The sequence below is a fragment of the Podarcis tiliguerta genome, assembly GCF_965153285.1.
Source record: "Podarcis tiliguerta genome assembly, chromosome: 8".
NCBI classification, from domain to species: Eukaryota; Metazoa; Chordata; class Lepidosauria; order Squamata; family Lacertidae; genus Podarcis; species Podarcis tiliguerta.
In genome coordinates this window covers 60892823-60916560 of record NC_139541.1, presented here as the reverse complement: position 1 = coordinate 60916560, position 23738 = coordinate 60892823, and the positions used below count along the sequence as shown (strand labels likewise).

The 23738-nt window shown below is 41.0% G+C and overlaps 1 protein-coding gene across 1 annotated transcript in view; it reads right to left on the bottom strand.

Moving 5' to 3' along the window:
• MACO1 (macoilin 1) overlaps window positions 1-23738 on the bottom strand; it is a 60574-nt gene that overhangs the window by 9678 nt on the left and 27158 nt on the right. Inside the window, exons 4-7 of the mRNA XM_083455235.1 lie at window positions 22561-22684; window positions 19494-19672; window positions 17473-17971; window positions 481-639 (exon numbers count right to left, since the gene is read on the bottom strand). Of these exons, the coding sequence (XP_083311361.1) occupies window positions 481-639; window positions 17473-17971; window positions 19494-19672; window positions 22561-22684 (961 nt within the window). The remainder of the gene's footprint in view (window positions 1-480; window positions 640-17472; window positions 17972-19493; window positions 19673-22560; window positions 22685-23738) is intronic.

The window sequence follows — 23738 nt, the reverse complement described above, 5'->3', positions numbered from 1 at the left end:
GTAGGGGGACACTATGTGCATCACTTTTCATTATAATAGAGTGGAAGGAAATCAGCACTATAGCAGAGCTAAGGTGTGAATAACATTTCTGTTAAGTCTGACCTTTAGCTGTTTAAATCATGTGCCTCTTTGAACAAGAGATAAATGTCATTCTCCATATGCTCATATAGCATTTTTACAGATCAATAGGAAAGCGTTATTAATTTCTACAGCACTGTCAGTACTAAAAGAGTTTGGTACTATAGCAAACAGTTCAGAGTGCAAAATTTAGACCATTATCTGGGCATAGTCAAGAACTTTTAAATCTTAAATCCCTTTCCACTGAAATGATAAATGGAGCTCAAGAGAGATAAACTTTGCCTGGCTTGGGCTTTGAGATTTCAAAAATCTATATTTGTTCTTAAAAAAATCAGATTACAAGTACAAAAATCAGCTGGGAGGAAAAGGCCCACTATATTGTGAAGTGAGAACCAAACTTACTTATTCTGGAGCAGCTCATTTTCTTGTCGGAGCTGTCCAATTTCAGACCGAATCCCCCGCTCTGTGCTGGTCAGAGAGCCAATCTGACTGCGCAGCTCTTGTTCAATCTGCCTGCTTGCCTGCAGGTCGGCCTTTAACTTCTTAATATCTTGTTCCAGCCTAGGATAAAGAGCAGTAGTTCCTTTTTAATTTATGTATTTTTAAAGAGAACAGAGATAGCTTCATTTATCTATTGCAGGGCTGTCCAACAGGTCGATTGCGATCTACCAGTCGATTGCAGATTGCCCCTGGTCAATTGCGTGATCCTGAGTGATCCCTCCCCCCCAAAAAAACCTTTGGTCAATCCAATGGGTAGATCACTTCCAGTTTTTTTTATAGTGGGAGTAGATTGCAGTCTTTTGGGAGTTGGACATGCCTGATCTATTGAATGCTCAAAGTTTGGCCCTGGGCTTCTCCTTTAAGAAAAGGCCGTCAAGGGCCTTTAAGCGTGTTTCCACTTTCTCCACCCAACCTTTTATCTCATTGCACCCATTACTGTGCAATCTTTTGGGTCAAGCTATACATGACTGGCAGAACTAAGTTGCAAGCTGGTGAGATAAGGGAGGCAATTTGCATTGCAAAAGTGATGTGTAGGTAGGATGATGAGCCTCCTTCCTCGCACACCTGACATTTCTGCACCGACCCCTCTCCCACCACCCACAGGCCCTTTAAATCTCTTCTCCAGTTACTTTTATGCCAGCCAGGCTCACTTCTGGTATTGAAGCTTGGCTGGGGGAAAGTTATTCATGAAATGGAAAGGGTAGAAGCAACCGGTTCAGAAGGACAGTACAATTCAGAATCAGAAGCTCATATGACCATTTATGTTCCAAAATCACACATGCACCCGTTTCCTCGAACCACATTTGAAAACACAGATCTGCCACAGTCTCATGTAGTTTGGCCTTTACTTGGGATATAAATAGGGATCTGTCAGTTGTACGTGCAAGTACGTTTCCCAGGCTAGAAGGTAACCCGTTCTTTTATTGACATTAACTGTGATAAAGAGAACACAACACAGCAAAATGTAGCATTCGAAAGCTTTAACTTCAATTCTGTGTACTCAAATCTTAATAGTACAATTTCATGGTTTACCTAGCAAATATATATAAGTGATAGAGGATTTTGGCAAGCTCCTACCGCCCCACACCCACCCCATCTTGCCTCAACATAGAAACTAAAAATAAAAGCAACTGAAAGTTAACAACCATGTCAGCCATTCAAGTAAATTGATATTTTACCTTTCCTGCCAAGGTGGCTCATTTAGCTAATACTACACCACTAAAAGTCTTGATTTAAATGACAGTTTCTCTCACTCTGACAAATAGTCTGAATATAATAGCATTAATTTTTAAAAAATCCATAACCCACATGCGTGGCAAGGCCCCAGACCCCCTCAGTTCCCCCAGAAATAAGACACACATATGTTGGGTTAACGGGATAAATAAGGCTACAACTTTATTGGTTACAGATGTGAGTGGTTTGGCTTAGGCAATTGGGTGAAGCAAGACTATATCCTGACTCCTGCTCATCTGCAGGAAGTCTCAAAGGGTCAACCACCAATAGGGGGAGCCCTATGATATACATCAATTAAGAGCACCCCCAGGGTCACCAATGGGGTCGTGGCATGGCCCTAGCCCACATCCAGGCTTCGGACAGAAACCACACCCCTGGATCCCTTTAACGGGATACCCTTAACATGGAGGGGCAGACCGGAGGCAACAACTGCCCCTCCCATGACAAGGCTTACCTTGCCTAACCTTGCAAAATTGTGACAATAGCTACTAGGCAGGCGAAAACCAAATGGCTGGTGTCAATTTGCCAAGCGGGAAAAATCCTACCCGGCCCCAACAACCAGGTGACCAGCATTAGTCACAGCAAGGCCATAGTCAAGCAACACAAGCAAAGATGGTGGGTGGGCTGGGAGATCCGACGAAAGGAGACAAATGGAGGGTGCCCCAAAGTCACACCGCTGTTTAAACGGCAGGTGGCCACGCCCCCCAGCTAACCCGGTTGGTCAGCCAGGAGGCGTGATGCGGCTGGGCGTCCTACTGACGTGGGCAGCATCCCTCCACCCACTGCTGGGTAACTGGGAGGTTACCCCGGAACCCCTCCTGCAATGCAGTCCCCTGGAAAAGGGGAGCTGTGTTCTATTCTGAATCAGGAAATCAAAGTATATGCAAAGTAGCTCAGTGAACAATCTAGGACATGGCTGAGAGAACCTGTGGCCTTCCAGATGCTGTTGGACTGCAATGACCACCATGGCCAATTGTCAGAGAGGATGGGAGATGTAGTCTAGCAACATTTGGAGGGTCCTAAACACCAAGTCATATTCATTTATACTACTCCCAAATACGACTGTACACAGAACCTTGTGTGACAAAACACACACAGAAACTGAAAATGAAGGGAGATCAGTTCTCCCACTAAATGAGTATTGCCAGTGCCAACCATCTGCTCAGTTGGCACATGCATTCCGCTGAGTGATCCATAGGATCCATAGAAACCTTGCCTTCATTGCACACCACCCTTGCTCTAATGGGGCAGTCCAATGCTGTCGGTCACCTTGCCTGTGGCTAGAAGAATGCAAGCAGAACCGTATTGTTACCACCACATACACATCGTGATCAAACTGTTTTACATGGTAAATAGAGAAGTGTGTTTTAGATCCAAGATACACCATTGTTTATATTTCTCTCTCTTTTTCACACAGGCTCAGGGAGCTGCACTGCAGGAGAGAAAATGCACAGCCGTTTAGAAGGTTTAGTTTTAATCGTTCCTGACCAGAGACCATCTGCCGTACATCTTATTTAGAAATAAAATGTCAGTTTGCATAGAATCTTTTAGCCTGGCGCTAAAACATTTTAACACAATGTATAGCATCTAAATATGAATGAGGATAGGCATTTAAAGCCAATTAGTTGTCTTAGTTAACAAGAGTCTAACAGTGTTTTAATCAAATACTTAACTATTGTGCCTACTACTATAGGAAAAACAATGTGACTCGTTTTTTCTGTCCACACATCCTAGAAAGTCAGGCAGCAGTCACCTAAAGATGTACATTCCAGAAAATGAACATGTTTACATAATGCAAATATGGCAGCTTTGCCGAATGCTATATTCACATTGACACCCCAGGTATCAGGATGTGGATTATTCAGGACAGTGTTCATGATCTGGATATAATGCAAATGTACGTATTTGAATCATGGACCTTGTCTATTCCTGTTGTACAAAGCCTCACAACCTGTCTTTCAGGTCAAATGTTTAGTTAGTGACCAATTATAATAAAGTGCATTTAGGGTAAGAAAGGGGTAGACTTTTAGGCTACATATTTCAGGGATGAAATGGTGATACCTTTGAAGAAGGGATGTACCTCTTTTAAACTTAACACTGTGGAGGAGGAGTGGACAGCAATGGGCAAAAAGGGACAGGGAATCAAGAATGTGTGTGGCTTCTAGGTTTTAGTACAGGCATAGGCAAACTCGGCCCACCAGATGTTTTGGGACTACAACTCCCATCATCCCTAGCTAACAGCAGTGGTCAGGGATGATGGGTGTTGTAATCCCAAAACATCCGGAGGGCCGAGTTTGCCTATGCCTGTTTTAGTACCTGACCATGCTTTGGCAGGTTCTTGCCTTGAAGGTTCAACAGGTAGAGCTATCAGCGCCACACTCTAACCAACTGACAGGAGTCTCTCTTCACTTTTGGGAAGAGAGGGAAAACTTATCTTTCTCACCATGGCTTCAGCAATTAAATTAAGCAAGCTATTTTTGCTTCTGTTTTGTTTATTCTGGTGTTGTATTTTAATTGTCCTCCTGCTGCTATGATTTGACTGGCTTTTTGCCTGTTGGTCTCTGGATTTATTTTTAGATTTGAATAGACCTGAATAGTTTTGACTGCAAATTGCTTTGATCTGTTATTGTATGGCTGAAAAGTGGTCTATAAATACAGCAGAAAAAATAAAGATGCTCTTCCCCAGTTCAAATGTGACAATATTATCAGCTTGACATGGTTTGCATATGGGTAGTTTATTTTTATCTCACTCTGCATGGAGTTTAGGATGGGGCATGTGGTTCTCCCTTCCTCCACCATTTTATTTTTACAACAAGCCTGTGGTTGGGTGGCAATTCAAATTCAGCTATAGTCCCACAATCTAATCTCTACATCATAGCACTGACTCTCACTGGCTTTTTACTAAAGCAGCATAGGAAAAAGTGTATTGGGATCTACTGGAGAAAGTCTCAAACCAGATTACAAAGGGGAACTAGCCCCAAAAGTCTGTCTCTGGGACCTACCACATGAAGTTACTTCATCACTCTTCAAGTTCCTAATTTCTATAGATTTACAACTGCTTATCCCAGGGGTTTAGGGAGGGAACAGCAAATTTTTCTTAATGACAAGCCTTTGTTCTCAAAGCTTCCTAGCCTGAACCAATGGAAAATAACCTTAATTCTTTTTCACATATTCATTTTCTTGTCCCCATTGTGAAAATTTCCCTCCTTGGACCCAATCTCTCTCTTCCACACCCCCTACCTATTTTGGGCAGTTTAAAAAGTTCTCTTTCACCTCTGTATGTCCTCAGAGATGAAACGTAAGGATATATAAGAAAGAAAAACTGTTTCTCCAATATGCTTTATCCCTTATACCCACTTTGGAAAGCATCAGGAGGATTAAAGTAAAACTAACATATGCTAATATCCTTTTGTTATGCAAGAACACAAAAGCTAGAACTGATTCTTAAACAGTTTGCTTACTTTCCTAATACTTCAATCTCATTATGGGAAACCCCCCCAAAACAAATTAGATTACATTGTTAAAGCAGCATTAATTCAAATGACAGCAGATTCTACCTGCTCATTGTGCCAAGGTAATGAGACTACCAGCAACTCAATAACCCACGCCCACAAAATGCCTGTGGTCTGTTAATCTGTTTGTGATAAATCCTGACTCCTAATCTGGAAATCATGCCTTAGAGTTATAAATAATATTTCAAGTTTCTAGGCATAACTACTCATATATTTATAGATTTTGGCATCCCTCTGTCTCGGGAGACAATGGAAGAGTATGCCTTCAGGGTCCTTGAACCAGGACTTGCCAGTTCATTTGCTAGTCCAGCTCTCAATAACCGGAGCTCAACTTCACTTGAAGGCCCACTAATGATCTACAAGACAACCAGCTATGAAGTTTCCTAGTTTACATACAGACATCCTTCCTCACTAGGTTTCCTCCCTTTTTAAATGGCTATCTGGAACCTTGCAGGAGAAAAGCTAGTTTGGGCTGGAAGAGAGTTTAAATATTTGTGTATTCATGCATAGGTTTGTCCCCATTTGATTTCCTTCTCCTGAAAATACAAATAGTAAAAATTGTTCAAAGGAAAAAATTGTTTTTAAAAACCATTTTACGCATGGTTAAGGGAACAACAATCAGCTTATAATTGCTTCCTAAGACTATACAGTAGTCAGTTGAGAAGTTTCCTGATCTTGCTGTATTCAATTCTGCTATGTGTACTGTGGCTGCTTAGCAGGCACAAGTGTCTAAAAATAAACACACAACACATTACTAGATAAAAGTACATTACATGGGCCCTTCTGCCCCTGGTCCATTATCTGCTAGTAAGTACATAAAGGGAAACGTTTTGGTCAATGAATGGAGAACAAATAAATGTGAAAGATACTGTAAATCCTCAAGACTAGTTTTGTGATGATGGATCTTCTTACAATGCCCGAATTAATCTAGAAAACAAAAGCTGTGTTACTATGCACTTGGAAGTAAGCCCTGCTGAACTTACCTGGGCTTACGTCTGAATGTACATGGGTCAGGGCGCACATTTCCACCGTGTGAGTGAATGCCCACATCATTTGAAGAGGAATTCTGAACTGAAACTTTTAAAATGCATAATTCAAACATTTTTGTTGGGCTTGGTAGCCTCCCTTTTTTTGCAGCTGTGACTGACTTCCCTCCTTCGAAGGCTGTGACATGCACAGATGATTTGAGAGAGGGGGATGACTGATTTCTCACTTCACACCATGACTGGATACAACCAGGAGTAAGATGCTCTCCTGCTCCCAAGTATCTCCAAAGTCTTGTGTGAAGTGAGAGACTTCCCTCACACTTCTCCAGAAAAACTGAGAGAGACACTGAGCCTTATCTTTTCCAACCAGTAAGGACTGAGAGACCCTCTCCCATATCTACATTTTCAGAATGCTTGATAAGTTAGGGGAGGGGAGGCCACTGCATTTGGAGACCCCCTTTTGAAATGAATGCCATGAAGGATCAAGAGACCCGGAGCATCTAGAAATGCATTGTTGTCAGTTGGTAGCCAGCATTTTTTCCAAAGGACATTCAGTGACTGCTTGTGGAGATGTTAACTTACCATTCACTGGCTATTGTAACAGATTTAAGCCTTAAGACAGTTAGACGGCAGCTTCATGCAACACGTAATCCATATAATGACATCATTCTGTCATACATTTCCCTGATCCACGCCAGGGCTGAGAATTACACAATATGAACTTGCCTAGTCACCAAATTCTTAATCAGAAAACCTTTTGCAGATATCAGAGATAAAATGTGCACCAACCAGAGACCGGCTTCTTTGGTGGCAGAGCCCTGTTTATGGAACACTCTCACAGAAAGGCTGGTCTGACTCTTCCATTTAGAAATCACAGTAAGATCCACTTAGCCAAGAATTATTGTCCAGTAAATGCTTGGGTGAACAACACTGTTTTTAATTGTCAGCAAAAACACGTTTACCAAGGTAGAATAGCGCACTACTACTACTTCCCTTGAACAGGACACCATACTTCTGTTGATGCAGACTAGAATATAATTAGTTTTTTTGTTTTGTTTTTGCTGCTACTGCATCACACTGCTGACTCGTGTGAAGCTTGTGGTCTATTAAGACCCCTAGATCCAAATCACATTGGCCAGTTCTAACGGCCCAATGGTTAGTACAGAGGGCACAGCAGAGGCTAAGAGGGAGTGGAATGATTAAGAACACTCATATGCACAAGCCTATTAGTGTATGAACATCTGATGCTACTGTACAATACAGAAGACCTTTAGTCCACCCAGCCCAGCACTCTCTACCCTGGGCTTAATTGGAGAAAACACAGGTTCCAATTTTGCCTGTAAGGCCATTTCTCTCAAACCATGCCAACCTGACCCTCATCTGACATAATATGCAACATAAGGTGTGGGGAAGGTATGGCCGTAGCTACAAAAAAGTGTATATTTACCCTGCGTTTGATATTGGAGCTACCTTGCAAAAACTATTTATCTGGCCTTAGCAAAGTGCACCAAATTATAAAGCCCTGGGTTTGCTTTTTTAAAATATTTGGGGGAGAAAGAACTATTGTGTGACAACAAAAGCTTACAAATGTCCATTCTTTTGCCAACATTATTTGGCTAGGTAGGCCAAAAGAATTGATAGTACAGCTCACACATTTGGTTTGTTCACCATGGTATTATGATCCTGTCATTCACCCACCATAAAACAAGCACATTTATTATCCTGTCAAACACGAGAGCAGAGCTACACATGCAAATGAGAACAGAAACCCCTCTGGCTGTTTCTATTATGCCAAAGCAGCTTTGCGAAGAGGCGCTGGTTGTGGAGAAGCAACTGGAAGAAGAAAAGAGGTGCTTATCCTGTTCCCTAACAGCTTTATCCTCTGTGGGCCTCCATATAATGTTTGCACTATATCTTTGCAAATATGCAGCTGATGGGAGAAAACAGCTGAGGGATCTGCAGTGGAAGAACAGCTGAACACCCGTCTCCACAGCCTTTACTCCAAAATGCCCACTTCTGAAGCTTTTATCTAGAAGCAGTAGCTATTAGGGTACTGGTACACACAACGGAATGTAACGTGTAGTTACAGTATGAGACCATACAGTGGTACCTCAGGTTACATACGCTTCAGGTTACATACGCGTCAGGTTACAGACTCCTCAGGTTAAGAACTTTGCTTCAGGATGAGAACAGAAATCGTGCTTCGGCGGCGGCACAGCCACCGCAGGAGGCCCCATTAGCTAAAGTGGTGCTTCAGGTTAATAACAGTTTCAGGTTAAGAACGGACCTCTGGAACAAATTAAGTACTTAACCCGAGGTACCACTGTATATCAATTCAGGTGGAAGGAGCACTGCATATATAAACCACATTTATTTGAGTAATGACAGGATTGAACTCTGGGCTCAAATCACATGCAAAATGTAATTTTTCCTTTTGCAGAATTACAATATTGCAGATTGTAATGAAAATAGGAAACAGCAAAAGAGAACGTTAAGTGTTTTTCAGAGCCTTTCAAGTTCCTATGGAGCCACAAATTTTATTGTAGACACAAGAACCTGGGTATTAAAAGGATACAACTGCATATAAGAAACATGACAAATCAGATTAACAACAGAGAAATCTGACATAAAAACAATCAACTAGAGAAGTAAACTCGTAAGCCAATAAACTACAATACAACTCTAAGGAACAACTTCCTTATTAAATTATTTTGATAAAAGGATATTGTAAATCTTACCTTCAATTGCACATTATTGCATAACTCAAATACCCTATATTTTAAGCTAATAGCAGATATTACTTGCTTCATTAGTTGTAACAATAAAAGTCCACTGTGGGAGCCATTACAAAACACAACCAATTTCAACGTTTTAGCTGATTACTCAAGAGATAAGTAACCTGGGTTGACCGTTCCTGAGATGTGCATCTCTTATAAATATAACATGAAAACATCCAGCAAAGTTTGGCTTGAAAACAACCAGCAGTATAAGAATTATATACCAGAAAAAGAACATTTCTTCCTTTGAAACCAATATTAGTCTATAGGGCACAAAATGCTTGTAAATGAACTTTATTTCATAATACGGATATTGAAGAAAATAGGAACAACAAATCCATTTTCAATGCAATTTTAAAGTATGGATATTGCTATCATTCTCTATTCTAAAGATACCTTATGAAGAGGTATATGATGTGTGCAGCACCACTAGTGCATTCTGGCCTTTAAAAAATAAATGAAAAGGTGATAGTTCTTTGACCCAGACAGCTTGCAGCTCAAAAGTGGGAGAGATGAAAGTGTTATGGAATGGTCTTCCAAGAAGAGGAGAATGGACAGAATTATTTAAGACATGGATGAGGAACTTTAGGCCCAAAGGCCAAATGAGGCCCTCTGGACTCTCCCCAGGCCCTGCTTTGACCCACTACTGTTTTTGCCTGGCTGGAATGTGTCATTCAACTTTGATAATGCATTTCTCTTCCTTGGAACAGAGAGGAGTGTGAGAGTCTCAGTACAGAAACTAGCCTACTATAGAAAGGGAATTTGTTGCTCCAGCCACTTTTGCCTCTCCTCTCACAAGGGGCATGTAGTACAAAGAAAGCTGCACAGAAGGGCATTTGTGGCCTTTGGGTGAAAAAGCTTCCTTACTCCTGATTTAAGAGATCTAGAGACCCTTAGGTGATTGTGGGTGGAAGAGTCAACAAAAGAGGGCAAAGGACAAGAATATATTGGCTTATACACATACGTACCACTAACTGAACACAATGAGTTCCTAAGAAATCATTCGTTAGTTGAGCATTTGTATAATGGGCTGATGATTTCCATTATTTCCTATGGGGACATTTCTAACCCATGATTTGTCCAAACTCCCTCCCTCCCTGGTTTCTGCCCTAAACTGCTCCAGCCAACCAGCAAAAGACAAACAAATAAGGAAGTGGGCAAACTCTGGCTGTTCAGATATCTGAATCAGTATTTATGCGGTGAGGTTTGGGTATAATTCTTTCACTTTCAGATAACTGAAATTTCGAATGACAAACATCACCATAGTGTGATCTGTGACTTTCTTTAAAGAGAGATATATATATTGCTGAAATAGTAACTAATTTAGGGGAAATTGCTGGAGGTAGCTACATCTGTTTCCTACTCTACAACCAAGGACCTCAGAGAGGCACATTGGGGTCAATTTATACAGGGCACGGCTCATGAGTAAAGCCGTTATTCCTATAAGTATTCCACACACATCTGGTGTGCTGCTGGAGTGCACACGCTACACGCACATGGGCCAATGCCTGCGGCAGGTACAATTAAATGTGTCTGGGGTATGTGACTCTACCCACTGGCCACCAACCGGATGGTACCCCTGTCAGATACAAGTCAGGTCTTAGTCTAACAATACTTTTAAATGAGTTAGGCCAACAGGAAGCAAATTGTCCACAGCCATTCAGCAAGTATTACTATGGGAATTTGAACTTTCATTTTCCATGTCCAAAGCCAATTCTAAGTAACAGTGCATTAAGCAAGCAAGCAAGGAAGCAAGCAAAGCAACCAACCAACCAACAGCAACTTTCCTCTTTTTGCTTTCCTAATCTATACCTGAGTTTCTCATCAAATTGAGGGGGATCTTAGGATTGCATATTTGGTTGTGATTAATGCCACTGAAATAAAAGGTTGTATATTAATTCTTTTCCCTGTCTGCTAATTCTCATTGCAAATGGGTAATAATTTTCCCTCCCTTAGTCTATGAAACCAGAATCAAGACTGACTAAGGGAAAGATTGCCAGAGAAGGAAACCTGCCAGGAAGAACTGCTGGGTGTTGAAGGGAATTTAGCAATACCCTTCTGTGAATTCTCCCCTACGACCTCCCCAATCACATGGACTCCATGAATGTGGATTTGGGAATGTGAATGTGCCAGGTATTTTGTACTTGAAGTACAAGGTTATAAGCACAAAATTGTGATTGAAGGGGATAATATATCATTGAAACTATCTTTACCTATAGCGGAAAGAGAGGGATGGGACAGAGAACAGGACCTCAAAGGACATTCTCAAAGGATATCCTGCTGGTAATTGACTGTAAAAAAGGTAAAGGGACCCCTGACCATTAGGTCCAGTTGCGGACTCTGTGGTTGCGGTGCTCATCTAATACAACAGGCAAAGTAGAGTTGGTGAGGTAAAGGTAAAGGGACCCCTGACCATTAGGTCCAGTCGTGACCGACTCTGGGGTTGCAGCGCTCATCTCGCTTTATTGGCCGAGGGAGCCGGTGTACAGCTTCCGGGTCATGTGGCCAGCATGACTAAGCCACTTCTGGCAAACCAGAGCAGCGCACGGAAACACCGTTTACCTTCCCACCAGAGCGGTACCTCTTTATCTACTTGCACTTTGATGTGCTTTTGATCTGCTAGGTTGGCAGGAGCAGGGACCGAGAAACAGGAGCTCACCCCATCACAGGGATTCGAACCGCTGACCTTCTGATCGGCAAGCCCTAGGCTCTGTGGTTTAACCCACAGCGCCTAAGCTAATTAATCAGGGTTTTACTGGTGACTTTATAGATGTGTGAACTGGTTTGAGAGGCCGGTATGTGCTATTAAGGGAGATACAAATAAAGAAAAACAGTAATATATGCACAACCAATTACCAACATAGGCAATTGACTTTATTCATCAAGGCACTATCAATCATTAAAATAAAATGCAGCACTTATAAAAAATGTTTTCTTGCCATTTTGAGATAAAAAGCTACTTAAACCCATCAAAATGTATGTTGCTTGCCAAGGGTGCTTGATTTAATATATTTTTTGGAACACAGTTCATCTTCAATAGCTCTTTATTAATTTACTGAAAACTCTATAAATTGGCTGTCAGAACTGCTTGTATATAGAACTGGATTCTAGCCTTGCAAGCAAGTCCATAAAAGCTACTAGTTGCCTGCCCACACATGCTTACGTTAGTAATTTGTGGCACACAGGTAGCCTGCAGCAGTTCAAGTCCAAAAGTTATTCAAGTCTTTTCTAAAAAACACGTAGAGGTGGAAAATTGCTGGTTTGGAATTACCCCATTTTATTAAAGGGCAGGTTTCCATGTAGCCCTTTACACATATGCAAGATTCTTACAAATATATGTATGAATGAAAGGTCAGCATTTCGTATCTTTTTCTCAGATACAGTTACAAAGGTGAAATTCCCTGAGACAAGACGGTGACTTTGAGCAGATAGAAGAATGCCTGTCTCTCATCAATGAGAAATAAACCACTTGCTCTATATTTTCAAGGCCAAATTAGACATGATGGGAGCAGTCCAGTCTGTTTATTCATGTGTTGTTTCTGCTCATGTATAGTAGGAGGAGAACCGAAGTATTACACCAAAAAGGACAAGCAAGAGAACATAGCTGGATGTTGCCCCATCATGAATCTAACCTCAACACGGGCAGTCGTTGCAGGCACTTTCCTCCCAGCCTTGTGGCTTATCTGGCACTGGAATCAGACTGCAAGAGAAGTGACTGGTGTGATCAAAAGCAGGCAGGCAGGCAGGAAAGCAAAGTACCGTCATTACACTGCACTAAGAGCCCAGGTAGGTCTCTCAAATGATGCCTAGGAGACACTGTTTTAATTTTCTACAATGTTCCTGATGTACCATCACTCTGGAGCATTGCAGAAAATCAAAGTGGCAGCTTTCATAACCAGCTGCCTATCAAAATGCTGCCAACCTCCCCTACCAGGTAAACCTGCCAGGACTCATCAACATAGGAGGGGGTGCACCAAAGGATACTTTGGTGACAGCCCCCTCAGTCCTGGAGCTGGCCCCAAATGTAAAGATGAGGGGCAGGATTCAGCACCCTTCACTTGTCATGCTCCCTTTGGTATAAAAATTACATGCCCCTCTTTGCTTTATACATAAAGGGGGGCAGGTAAGCCCCACCCTGCATAATCGTTCACAAGGCATGGTGTGCACACACCATTTGAATGGCAGTGCCTATCAACCGAGGGGGGGGGGCTGGCCCCCTCAACTATTTTATTGGGGAGGCCAAAGGGACCTTGGCCTCTAGGAGTTGGCTCCTATGAAAGGGGCAGACATATAAACAAGTGCAGCTGCCACCATTAGATCTCGTTTGGTGCGTGCAAACACACACACAGAGCCATTATTCAGGGCCAAAACTTCACAGCCAGAGAATTAGATTTCTAAGCAATTAAACTTTGGCACCTTTCCTTTTAGAAGTCAAGCACTGGAAGGAACAAAAAACTTCCAAGTGAATTGCACATGAAAATGGTTTTCAGTCCTGGCTGCCTGCCCCTCCTCCCCGCTTCAAAGCACAAATGGCTCCAGTTACCTTCAGAGTTCAATTCACACCCAATGGTGCAACTCAAGTTGAAGGGGAAAAGGTGAAACACAGTTGCAGCCTGACTCTGGCAACACAACAGTCATGTTTAGGTGAGAAAAAAGAGAATACGAGCCTATACTAAGCAAGCATGATTTGTTTTTTGTGTTTAAAGCAAATGCAAAACAGAAGAAAAAAAAATCCTAGTCCTAAAATTCTGGCTGTGGTTATCAGGTAGGTCCAGATCTATCTATCTATCTATCTATCTATCTATCTATCTATCTATCTATCTATCTATCTATCTAAAGTGGCCAGTCTCAAACTGCAAGATTGTTGTAAACTGGAAAATCAGTTAGTGTTTTTTGGGGGGCATAATTCCTAACAAAACAGGAGACCATGCAAGTCTGTCTTATTGTGTTATCACACGCTACTCAAAAGTTTATGAAAGGGAAAGTGAGGAATCAAGCTAGGCCCAGCCCCCATATCATTACGCCTTTCATTCACACACTGCTATCAGGGAATGCTTGAGGAATTCAGTCTTCATGAATGCCCTGACCCACAACACTTGGACTGGACTGGTGTGCACACTGGAACTTAGCAATGTGGTCCTCAGCAGCAGAAATAACCAGGAAAATATGCATTTAAACAAACATGTATTTTGAGACAATTTTGTTTTAAAAGTGCCTATTACCACAGAAGTAAAGAAGGGGTGGCACGGCACACATATTGACATATCTGTCCATCCCTAATTGCTACACCCTCAATTCATTTTCAGGCATTCAAAAGTGAACATGTGATGAGAGCAGTGGCCATGTATGCACGTCTTTTTCACAACATCTCAGTCCCTGTGAGAGAGCTATGCATCTGAAGGGGGGGGGGTTCTAACTCCATTCAGCTGAATGATCATGCAGAAGCTACTAACACATTTTGAAGCCCCCTTTCCCACTCAATACAGGAAATTCTGTGCAGGGCTGGGGCAGGGCACATGGGATGGGGGTGCTAGGGTAGGGCTGGGGCACATCTTTCCCAATGTAAAATTAAGAGTTAAAGTATGCTTAATGAATACTATATCATCATTCTAATCTAAAGCATGAGCCAGCCAAAATGAATATTTTTTAAAGCCCCACTGAAACAGGTAAGCAGCTAATTTCTGCTCATAGCCACATTGTTCCTGGTGAATTACAAATAAAAGACAATAAAAATATAACCTATTGAAAAATATATTTTTTGTCATTTGTGCTACAGTGTGTGTTGTAAAGCACCAGGATGCAACTGGGCCTTGTACAACTTGTTCTATTTTTATAACGGTTCTACATGGCCCAGTTGCGTCCTGGTGCTTTACAATACACACTATCACAAATGACAATATTTTTGTTTTCAATAAGTTACTGCAAACTGACCAAAAATAGACTCTTTTCACTGCTTCCCATTAGTCAGAAACATGGTTTTTACAGTGCCACAGGTGAACGAAAACAACTACAAATGCAGAAAAAGGAGGATGCTGCAAAACATGCTCTCTGCACCAAAGCAACACAAACAGCAGTAATAATCAGAACAATGATGGTACACTGAACACTGGCTGATAATTGTTCCCCAAACGTTTTGCTTTTAGCTGCTAAATCTCAGTTACAGAGGCAAACTAATACTGTACAGTGTTTCACATTTCAGTGCTTTTCTTCCATGTTAATTGCCAAAGGATGCTAGGTCATTTAAGATCCTCAAAGCCTTCCTCTTGGTGCCCCAGTTTTGAAAGTTACTTTAGGGTGACTGGAAGGAGGGGCATTTCTGAGGCAGCATCCCAATGGTGCAACACCCTCACCTGACATGTTCACCTTGTGCTGGCTCTGTAGTTTTAGACCACAGGTTAAAACTGTTTTGAATAATAATAATAATAATAATAATAATAATAATAATAATTGCACGCACTTTTAACAAACCACAAAGTCTGATGTCAGTACTGCTTTTCAGATTTTGTTATGCTACTTATCATTTAATGCTTTGTTCTTTTCTACTGGTTTTATTGAGTTTGTCTTTAGTAATTTTATGGTATTTTAAATTATGTTTTGGTTTTTTGGAAGCTGTTTTGAATTTTATTTTTAAATGTTATTTACTTAAGTACATTCCTATCCCACTTTTCTTCTATCATAGAAACTCCACGCTTGCTGCCCTGAGTTCCAAGCGGCCTCCCACCCAGTCACTGAACAGACCCAAACCTGCTTAAGTTCAGCATGGAGTCGTTCATTATATATGCCACAGGTAAAATAATCTGGAAATGCCTATACTTCTGCTTTAATAATAAAGCAGAGTTGGGGACTGACGTCTCTGAAAATATGTTGTAAACCTTTGTTCTACTTTTCAATTCACTTGTCTTCGTTCTTGCATGGCACCACTTTAAGCCCAGCTCCTGAGGAAGCTGGTTTGACTTCAACACCCAAATTTCAGGAATTATGGGGAGAACCTGGCACTCAGGAATTTCCGGGGATCCTGGCTCCCTGCAAACCCATAACAGTATGCTCTTTGACGCTATTATTCTGTAGCCTTAGAAGCAAGTCCCACCGCTCAAGGGATTCACTTCCAAATATGTATGTACAAGGTGAGGGGAAAGCCCCTACTGCCATCCCCAGCTCTGAGTTAGGAGCTAAAGATAGAAGAGTCTTGCCCTCACAGTTGTGTGAGTCTACTCCTGCAACCACGGGGATGATCTTTGTCCGCCTCTTCAGTTCTAAACTTGGACTCAGGCAGGGGATTGTTTTTGTGCTGGGCTGCCAAGGCACTCCAAGCTCCTACGCAGCCCAGCACCCAAAACAACAAGCCTCAGCCTTTTATTCCAGTTTGAATCTGGAGAGTGTGAGAATCTGTGTAGTTGCATGGTGCTTCTGAGAGCAGAGCAATGCAGTTACTGGAACAATCCCAGCTCAAAGCTGGAGAAAGGCTTGGACTCTGCTTGCCATACTCACCAGAAAGTGAAAGAACTGTCAACATGGCGAGTGGTATAGTCAACTATGGTTTTGGGGTTCTAGCGTTTTTATTTTAGGTTTTGCATGAGTGTTGTTTTAGCAACAGTCACAATTGCCCCCAGACCAAGCCTTTAATCTCAAATTAATCTTAGGAAACAAAGACGTAACTTCTGGTTTAAATATTCTATATAAATTCCAGTACATATTTTATGGCTAATAATGTTTACTCTCCATCACTCTTCCCACCCACAGGATGAATTTACTAGCAAGCATTTCTATGAAGTGCACTATATATGCATCACTTGCAATTCGACTCCAGGAAGAAACATTTAAACACACAAAACCAATAAATTCTTTCAGCTTGAAGACTATAGCATGTCAAAATCCTGTTGTATTAGGAAGCAGGGTCTTTAATCCGGTTTTGAAAATGTGATGGTAACATTTAATCCAGAATTATTCAGTTCTCGCATGTGAGTAATATTCAAGAAATAACATTAATTTTTGTATACCTCAAGAAAAACACTACTAGAAAAAGTAAGAAGTATTTCCAGATACAAATGCATGCAAAGCACAGGCAAATATAAGAAACTGTGCTCATTAGCTTGATCCCCAAAATTAATTGTTCCTTCCTATGCAGACCACAGGGAAAAAATAGTTGTGTAATTCTGCACCAAGTAAGCTTACTGTACTTAACGCCATAACTAGGAACAGAACTCACAGATTCCTAGTTCATTTCTTTAGAGATTGATCGCACAACAATACTGCAGGAATAGATTGAACCCAATCCAAACCATGCACAAGCCCAAATCCTTTAAAGACATTTTAACTTACTGGGAAAAGAAACAGCGAGAAAGTAAGAGTCGAGAGGAAACTAGGTCACTAACATATCAACCTTACCTTACCAGTGCATCTGGTTTGCTTAGCTGGTTATTGGGAATACAATTTTCCATTAAGTCTTTATGCGCACTGGGGCTTTTGCTAGTGCATTTCTGTTTTTTATCATTCTTAGCTGATGCAGAAGGGATGCTCCCGTTAGTTGCACTGTGGCTGCGAGGTGAGGAGTTCACAACTCCACTAGCATTTTTGTAATTTTTGGATGATGCAGTGCATGAGTCCTCTTTTAAGAGGTTTTCTGTACTTCCCACAAGATCATTATTCAATCTTTTACTGTTGATATGGTTCTCCATATATTCAATTTCTTGTATTTTAGAGTCTACAGGTTGCAAAATATTGTTATTTATTCCAAGGTTATGTTTTTTGGCATCCTTATCTTTTTCTTTTCCTTTTTCTCTATATTCAAGTTCCGGTAATGTTGAAGATAACTTTTTATTGGCTGGAATGCCTCCATTGTGTTGCAAAAGTATAGAGGAATCCATATCAGACAATCCTTTGGCTGCTGCAATACCAAAAAAGAAGAAAGAAAAGAGGCAATATTTAAAACTTAAATAAGAAGTATCATATATTCTCAACCTCATGTCCTCCTCACCATTCATATTAAGGATATGAAAACAAATAAACAAGCAGTTTCTTTCAACACACAGAAACTCATATAGGACATATAGGAAATATTGTATCACCGGTCTCACAATTTCCTATGTTTAGACTGTGAGTGCTGCTGCTTAGCTAGTAAAAACAACACTTTCTTCACACAAGGGTAGTGGGGTTCAGCCAAGCTTGCAGAAGTACAAAATTATTTGGGGGGGAAACATATAATTGTTTTTTGGGGAGTGGTGTGGTGAAGAGAACCTAGACACAGCCCAGTGAAGTCTGAGTGTGCTCAGCATTCACAGCATGTTAACTGACTATTAAGAGGAAAACACAGAAAACTGAATTGGGGGAGGGAATGAAATGGATTGGCTGTAATCCTAAACAACAGCACTCTACACTACAACATTTTGTTGCACATCCCTAGTCTAGTACATTTCTCCATTCAAGCACCCTGAAGAGTTGTCTGCAATATGACTGTTCTCATGATGCATAAACCCAGGAATCAATACAGCAACTACTTTCATAAACTTTAAATATTCAGCAAGATTTAAAATACTAAGGAAAGCTCATTTAACCTGCTTCCCCAAAGGGAAAAAGTAGGGTGCCTAGCTAAATAAATATTATTCATTGCATTATTTATGGTTAATTTTCATATGTTAAAAATGATTGTTTGGAATCAAAAGGCACTTTCCCATTATTTAATGTCCAACCTGTGTGTCATAGCAGAGGAGTCCCTCCTGCCTGACGGAGGAGAGCTAAGGAGGTTAAGATCGTGCTTTTCACATGCAGTTTTTATAAATACTTGTATTTTTAAAATACATTAAATTAATTAGGTAATCCTGATTAATTAGGTAATCCTTTTAAAAAATCAAAAAAGTTTTTTTAAGTTGCTTAATTAAATTGACTGAGAAAATTCTAGTGTCCTAAACACACACACACAAATATTCACCCTGCCCCAGGAAAAGTAATTCACTGATCTTATTGAAATCAAGAATATAAAACAGCTAACAGCTTCAGAATCTCTTCTTAACATACAGAAGGTGGAGTATTAATAAGCCAAATGAATAAATAAGAAGAGAGTTCCAAGGAAAGTCTCCAGCAATGCTGCTATTGTGGTGGTCAGATGAGAACTGAATGGGAAAGCCCTCATCTCTCTTGGGCATGCTTAAAATGGCCCATGGTTACCTCCAAAGGAGAGGAGACGGGCAGGGAAGTTTCCAAAGACATCCTGCATAGGTGCAGAACCCAATAACATGATTGCACAGAGACAAGACCAATTGTTTATGTTAAGAGTGGATTGTGTTGGTGCATCTGGATTGAGAACCCGTGGTTAAGAGCAGGAAGAGTGGGAAAAAGGCAGAGTAACAAGGCTGGTTCTAAATTTGCAAACCATTATGCCTGCCCCAGGTCTGTGCTAAGCAAAAACTTACCTTCCTCTGCTTCTCTCTCTTGCCTTTGTAGCATCTGTTGTTCCGGGGGCAAAGCTTGCTGAAGAAGCTGCATGTAAAATTCGTTCTCTTTCTGCACTTCCTTTTGTTTTCTTAATCGCATTTTATAGCTGACATAACTTTTGAAGCCGAAGCCCAAAGTCACAACAGGATAGCCAATACTTGAGAGAGAAAGAGAAGAGGGGACTTTGTTAACAGGCAATACAAGTAAACTAATAAAATGCCCAGCATGCCACAAAACATAGTATAATCAGGATTACATTCTTTATCAGAAACAGTTGTCTACAGAAAACAACATGGCCCTGCTATTCACTTATAAATAATCACACTTCAAATCGTATGAAGAGAAATGTACTTCTGGATTAGGACCATGAATAACTCCGCTGCAGGCTATCAAGAGAAATGACAGAGCAAAATCTTATACAGTGGTGCCCCGCAAGACGAATGCCTCGCAAGACGGAAAACCCGCTAGACGAAAGGGTTTTCCGTTTTGGAGGTGCTTCGCAAAACGAATTTCCTATGGGCTTGCTTCGCAAGACGAAAATGTCTTGCGAGTTCCTGCGATTTTTTTCCGCTCCCCACCCCCTTTTTCTAAGGCACTAAGCTGCTAATAGCCTTTTAGCAGCTAATCCGCTAATCCCTTAAGCCTTTAATAGCCGCTAATAGCTGCTAAACCGCTAATAGCGCTAATCCGCTAATAGGGTTGCTTCGCAGGACGAAAAAACCGCTAGACGAAGAGACTCACGGAACGGATTCTTTTCGTCTTGTGAGGCACCACTGTATGTATCATTTATTAACCCGAGGTACTATTTCTGGGTTAGCGGAGTCTGTAACCTGAAGCGTCTGTAACCTGAAGCATATGTAACCCAAGGTACCACTGTACATTAATTTTCTACATTTAATTACATTAATTACCCAAATTAATTATAGTTTTAAAACCCACTAATTTAAATAAAAGGTGTGGTCCATGGCTTCATTCCACCAACTGAAGCATGTTGACTTCACTAACAATTAATGCAACTGTAACCTCTATGGCAGATTCTAGGGACGTGGGTGGCGCTGTGGGTTAAACCACAGAGCCTGGGACTTGCCGATCAGAAGATCAGCGGTTCGAATCCCCACGATGGGGTGAGCTCGTTGCTCGGTCCCTGCTCCTGCCAACCTAGCAGTTCAAAAGCACGGCAAAGTGCAAGTAGATAAATAGGTACCGCTCTGGCGGGAAGGTAAACAGCTTTTCTGTGTGCTGCTCTGGTTCACCAGAAGCGGCTTAGTCATGCTGGCCACATGACCCAGAAGCTGTACGCCGGCTCCCTCAGCCAATAAAGCGAGATGAGCGCTGCAACCCCAGAGTCGGTCACGACTGGACCTAATGGTCAGGGGTCCCTTTACCTTTTTAACCGCTATGAAAGTGACAAATAAATTAAGTAACCAAGTTTTTAAAATTGTAAATGTAAAGAAGGTAAGCTGTTGGGTAATGGGCAGCAATTTTAAAAGGAAATTATATATTGGATAAAAAAGCCAAATTAAATATGTAAAAGTCCCCCAATACACAGCACACACTGGCCATGTAAAATTGCAAGGAGAAATCACAAGCAGAACTAGTACAGTAGCCTGGTTATCATGCTAAGAATTGGTGTTTTTTAAACTAATTATCTTATTCCCAATTTGTTAAAGAAAGAACAAACAAAAAAAGGGGGAGAAAAAAACAAACAAAAACACAACAAAAACATCAAACTTAATTTGCACACAGAGATCAATATATGTCATCCAAATATCTGAACAGGTATCCAAACAAAGTTGATAGCACTTCTATAGAAAGTACAGTGGTGCCCCGCAAGACGGATGCCTCGCAAGACAGAAAACCCGCTAGACGAAAGGGTTTTCCATTTTGGAGGTGCTTCGCAGGACGAATTTCTCTATGGGCTTGCTTCGCAAGACGAAAATGTCTTGCGATTCTTGCAATTTTTTTTCGCTCCCCAACCCCTTTTGCTAAAGCACTAAACTGCTAATAGCCTTTTAGCAGCTAATCCGCTAATCCCTTAAGCCTTTAATAGCCACTAAACCGCTAATAGCGCTAATCCGCTAATAGGGTTGCTTCGCAAGACGAAAAAACCGCTAGACGCAGAGACTCGCGGGACGGATTCTTTTCGTCTTGCGAGGCACCACTGTACATTTAAATGTAGTACTGTAAAGGTATTAAGGTCTTCAGACCATTATATAATAGATGGTGAATATTTATCCTTCCACACTAAGTCAGGGTTAAAGTTAACCATAATTAATAGGTATCTGGAGGATGGATCACTTCATAGAAGGGATCTCAAGGATCATCTAGTCTAACCCCCTGCAATGCAGGGGGATCAAACCTGCAACCTTGCTATTACCATGCTCTAACTGACTGAGCTATCCAGGGGATAGGGTTAGGGCTTAAACCAAGGGTAGGGAACCTCCAGCCTATGTGTCAATCCTGGCCTGCAAGGGGACAAATTTGGCTCATGAGGCCCACTCACTAATCAGCTGATGTCATTCTGATGAGAAGATTGTACCAGCTGTTGCATAGGGCTTGATTCTACATTGGCTGTGTGCCCCAGCTGCCCTGCTGGTGCAGGCAGCGAAAGCAGCAGGATTTAACCTCCACCTAGCAGGATTTTACCCCTGATCATCAACTGGTAAGTTTTACTCTGTGTGTCTGCTCTGTTATTGGGAACAGGTATTGCTGTTTAAAAGTCCTTTTGCAAATAGCCCATGAATAAACCACAAGTTTAAAAAGCAGCACATTGCTATATCTATAGAAAGTGCTTATGAGGGTTCAGCATGAATGTCTGGGAAGCTCCCCCACCTGCCACACTGACATAGAGAAATCTACCTCTGTTATGACAAACTATTCAGTTCAAAGAACTCTGAAGAATTAAGTTTTCCCAAATGCAGTTGTAACATGCTTGACACCTGTGATGGTTAAAGTACAGTCTGCTTAGGAATAACAGATGAGATCATAAATCTGAGAGAATACTACAAAGAAAAAGAAAAACAGTGACAGCGAAGGAACACTTACCAGTGTGCAGCGAAAGGTCGACAAAGGTCTACATGAAAGTTTTTGAGATCCTTAAATCTAATTGCTGCTTCAATATAAACAAATAGTATCCACAGCGATACTGTTGGTAAGCACACGCCCCTCTCTGTTGGAGACAGACAGGCAGAAATCAAGCATCATAAACATCCAAAAGGAAGTCAGAAGTCTTAAGACATATCTTTTATAAACTAAGAAAAATAAAATAAAAAGCTTTGTTATGATCGATCTAGAACTAAAATGCATTTCCCTTCTGAAACCAGCTGGCTATGGAGATGTGTTCTGTAATCAGTTTGAAGGTGGTTAGAAATTAAATGAAGACAATAGATTGGAGACAAAAGGTGAAGACCTAGGAAAATAGGGAAATTAGTACTCCCTTAACAAATATATATATGACTTTAAGGTCTGAATCTTTCATTTAGTGGTTGGGGGAAGTTAGCTTCCATAAATTAGAGAACAGCACTTTGTCTATTTTATTCTGATTATCTAATTGACTGATTAAACTTGTTATTGCTGTTTAGAAGGAGAATTAAATATATTGTTGATTATCTATTGTAGTTGGACAAAGTCATTTCCCACTTTGTTTTTCTCAAGTTTTTCATAGCAAGAACTAGATTACATTTGTGAATGTGAGAGTGCAGAGTAGCAGAATGAAATTCCTCAGGTGATGGTTGCAGACTGGTAATACCTGCAGTAGACCTCTTACAGGTTGAGGTGTCATAGTATGTATGTATGTATTTATATACATTGCTTGATTGTAAAAATCTTCAAAGTAGTTTATATAAAGAAAAAAGCAATAATATTATTAGTAAAAAAATTAAAACAACTACTTAAAACATTCAAAAATTTTAAACCATCAATCAACTAAAAACACATCAGCATTCTAGACATCTGGGTAGCCTTGTCTAAGCAAAAATGTTTTCAGCAGTTACTGAAGAGAGTTCACTGAAGGTTCTGTCTGATATAAATAGTATGTTTAAGAGAAAGTACGTGCTCTCTCTCTCCATCTTTCACACCCGCAAGAAGGAGACTGAAAGCTGTTGCTTTCTGTTTTAAACTAAGCTATGGCTCCTGTGACATCAGGGAACTGTGGTTTGCTGAAACTAGGGCTGGTGAGAACAAACCACCTTCAAACCACGATTCTGTTCTGGCACACCATGGTT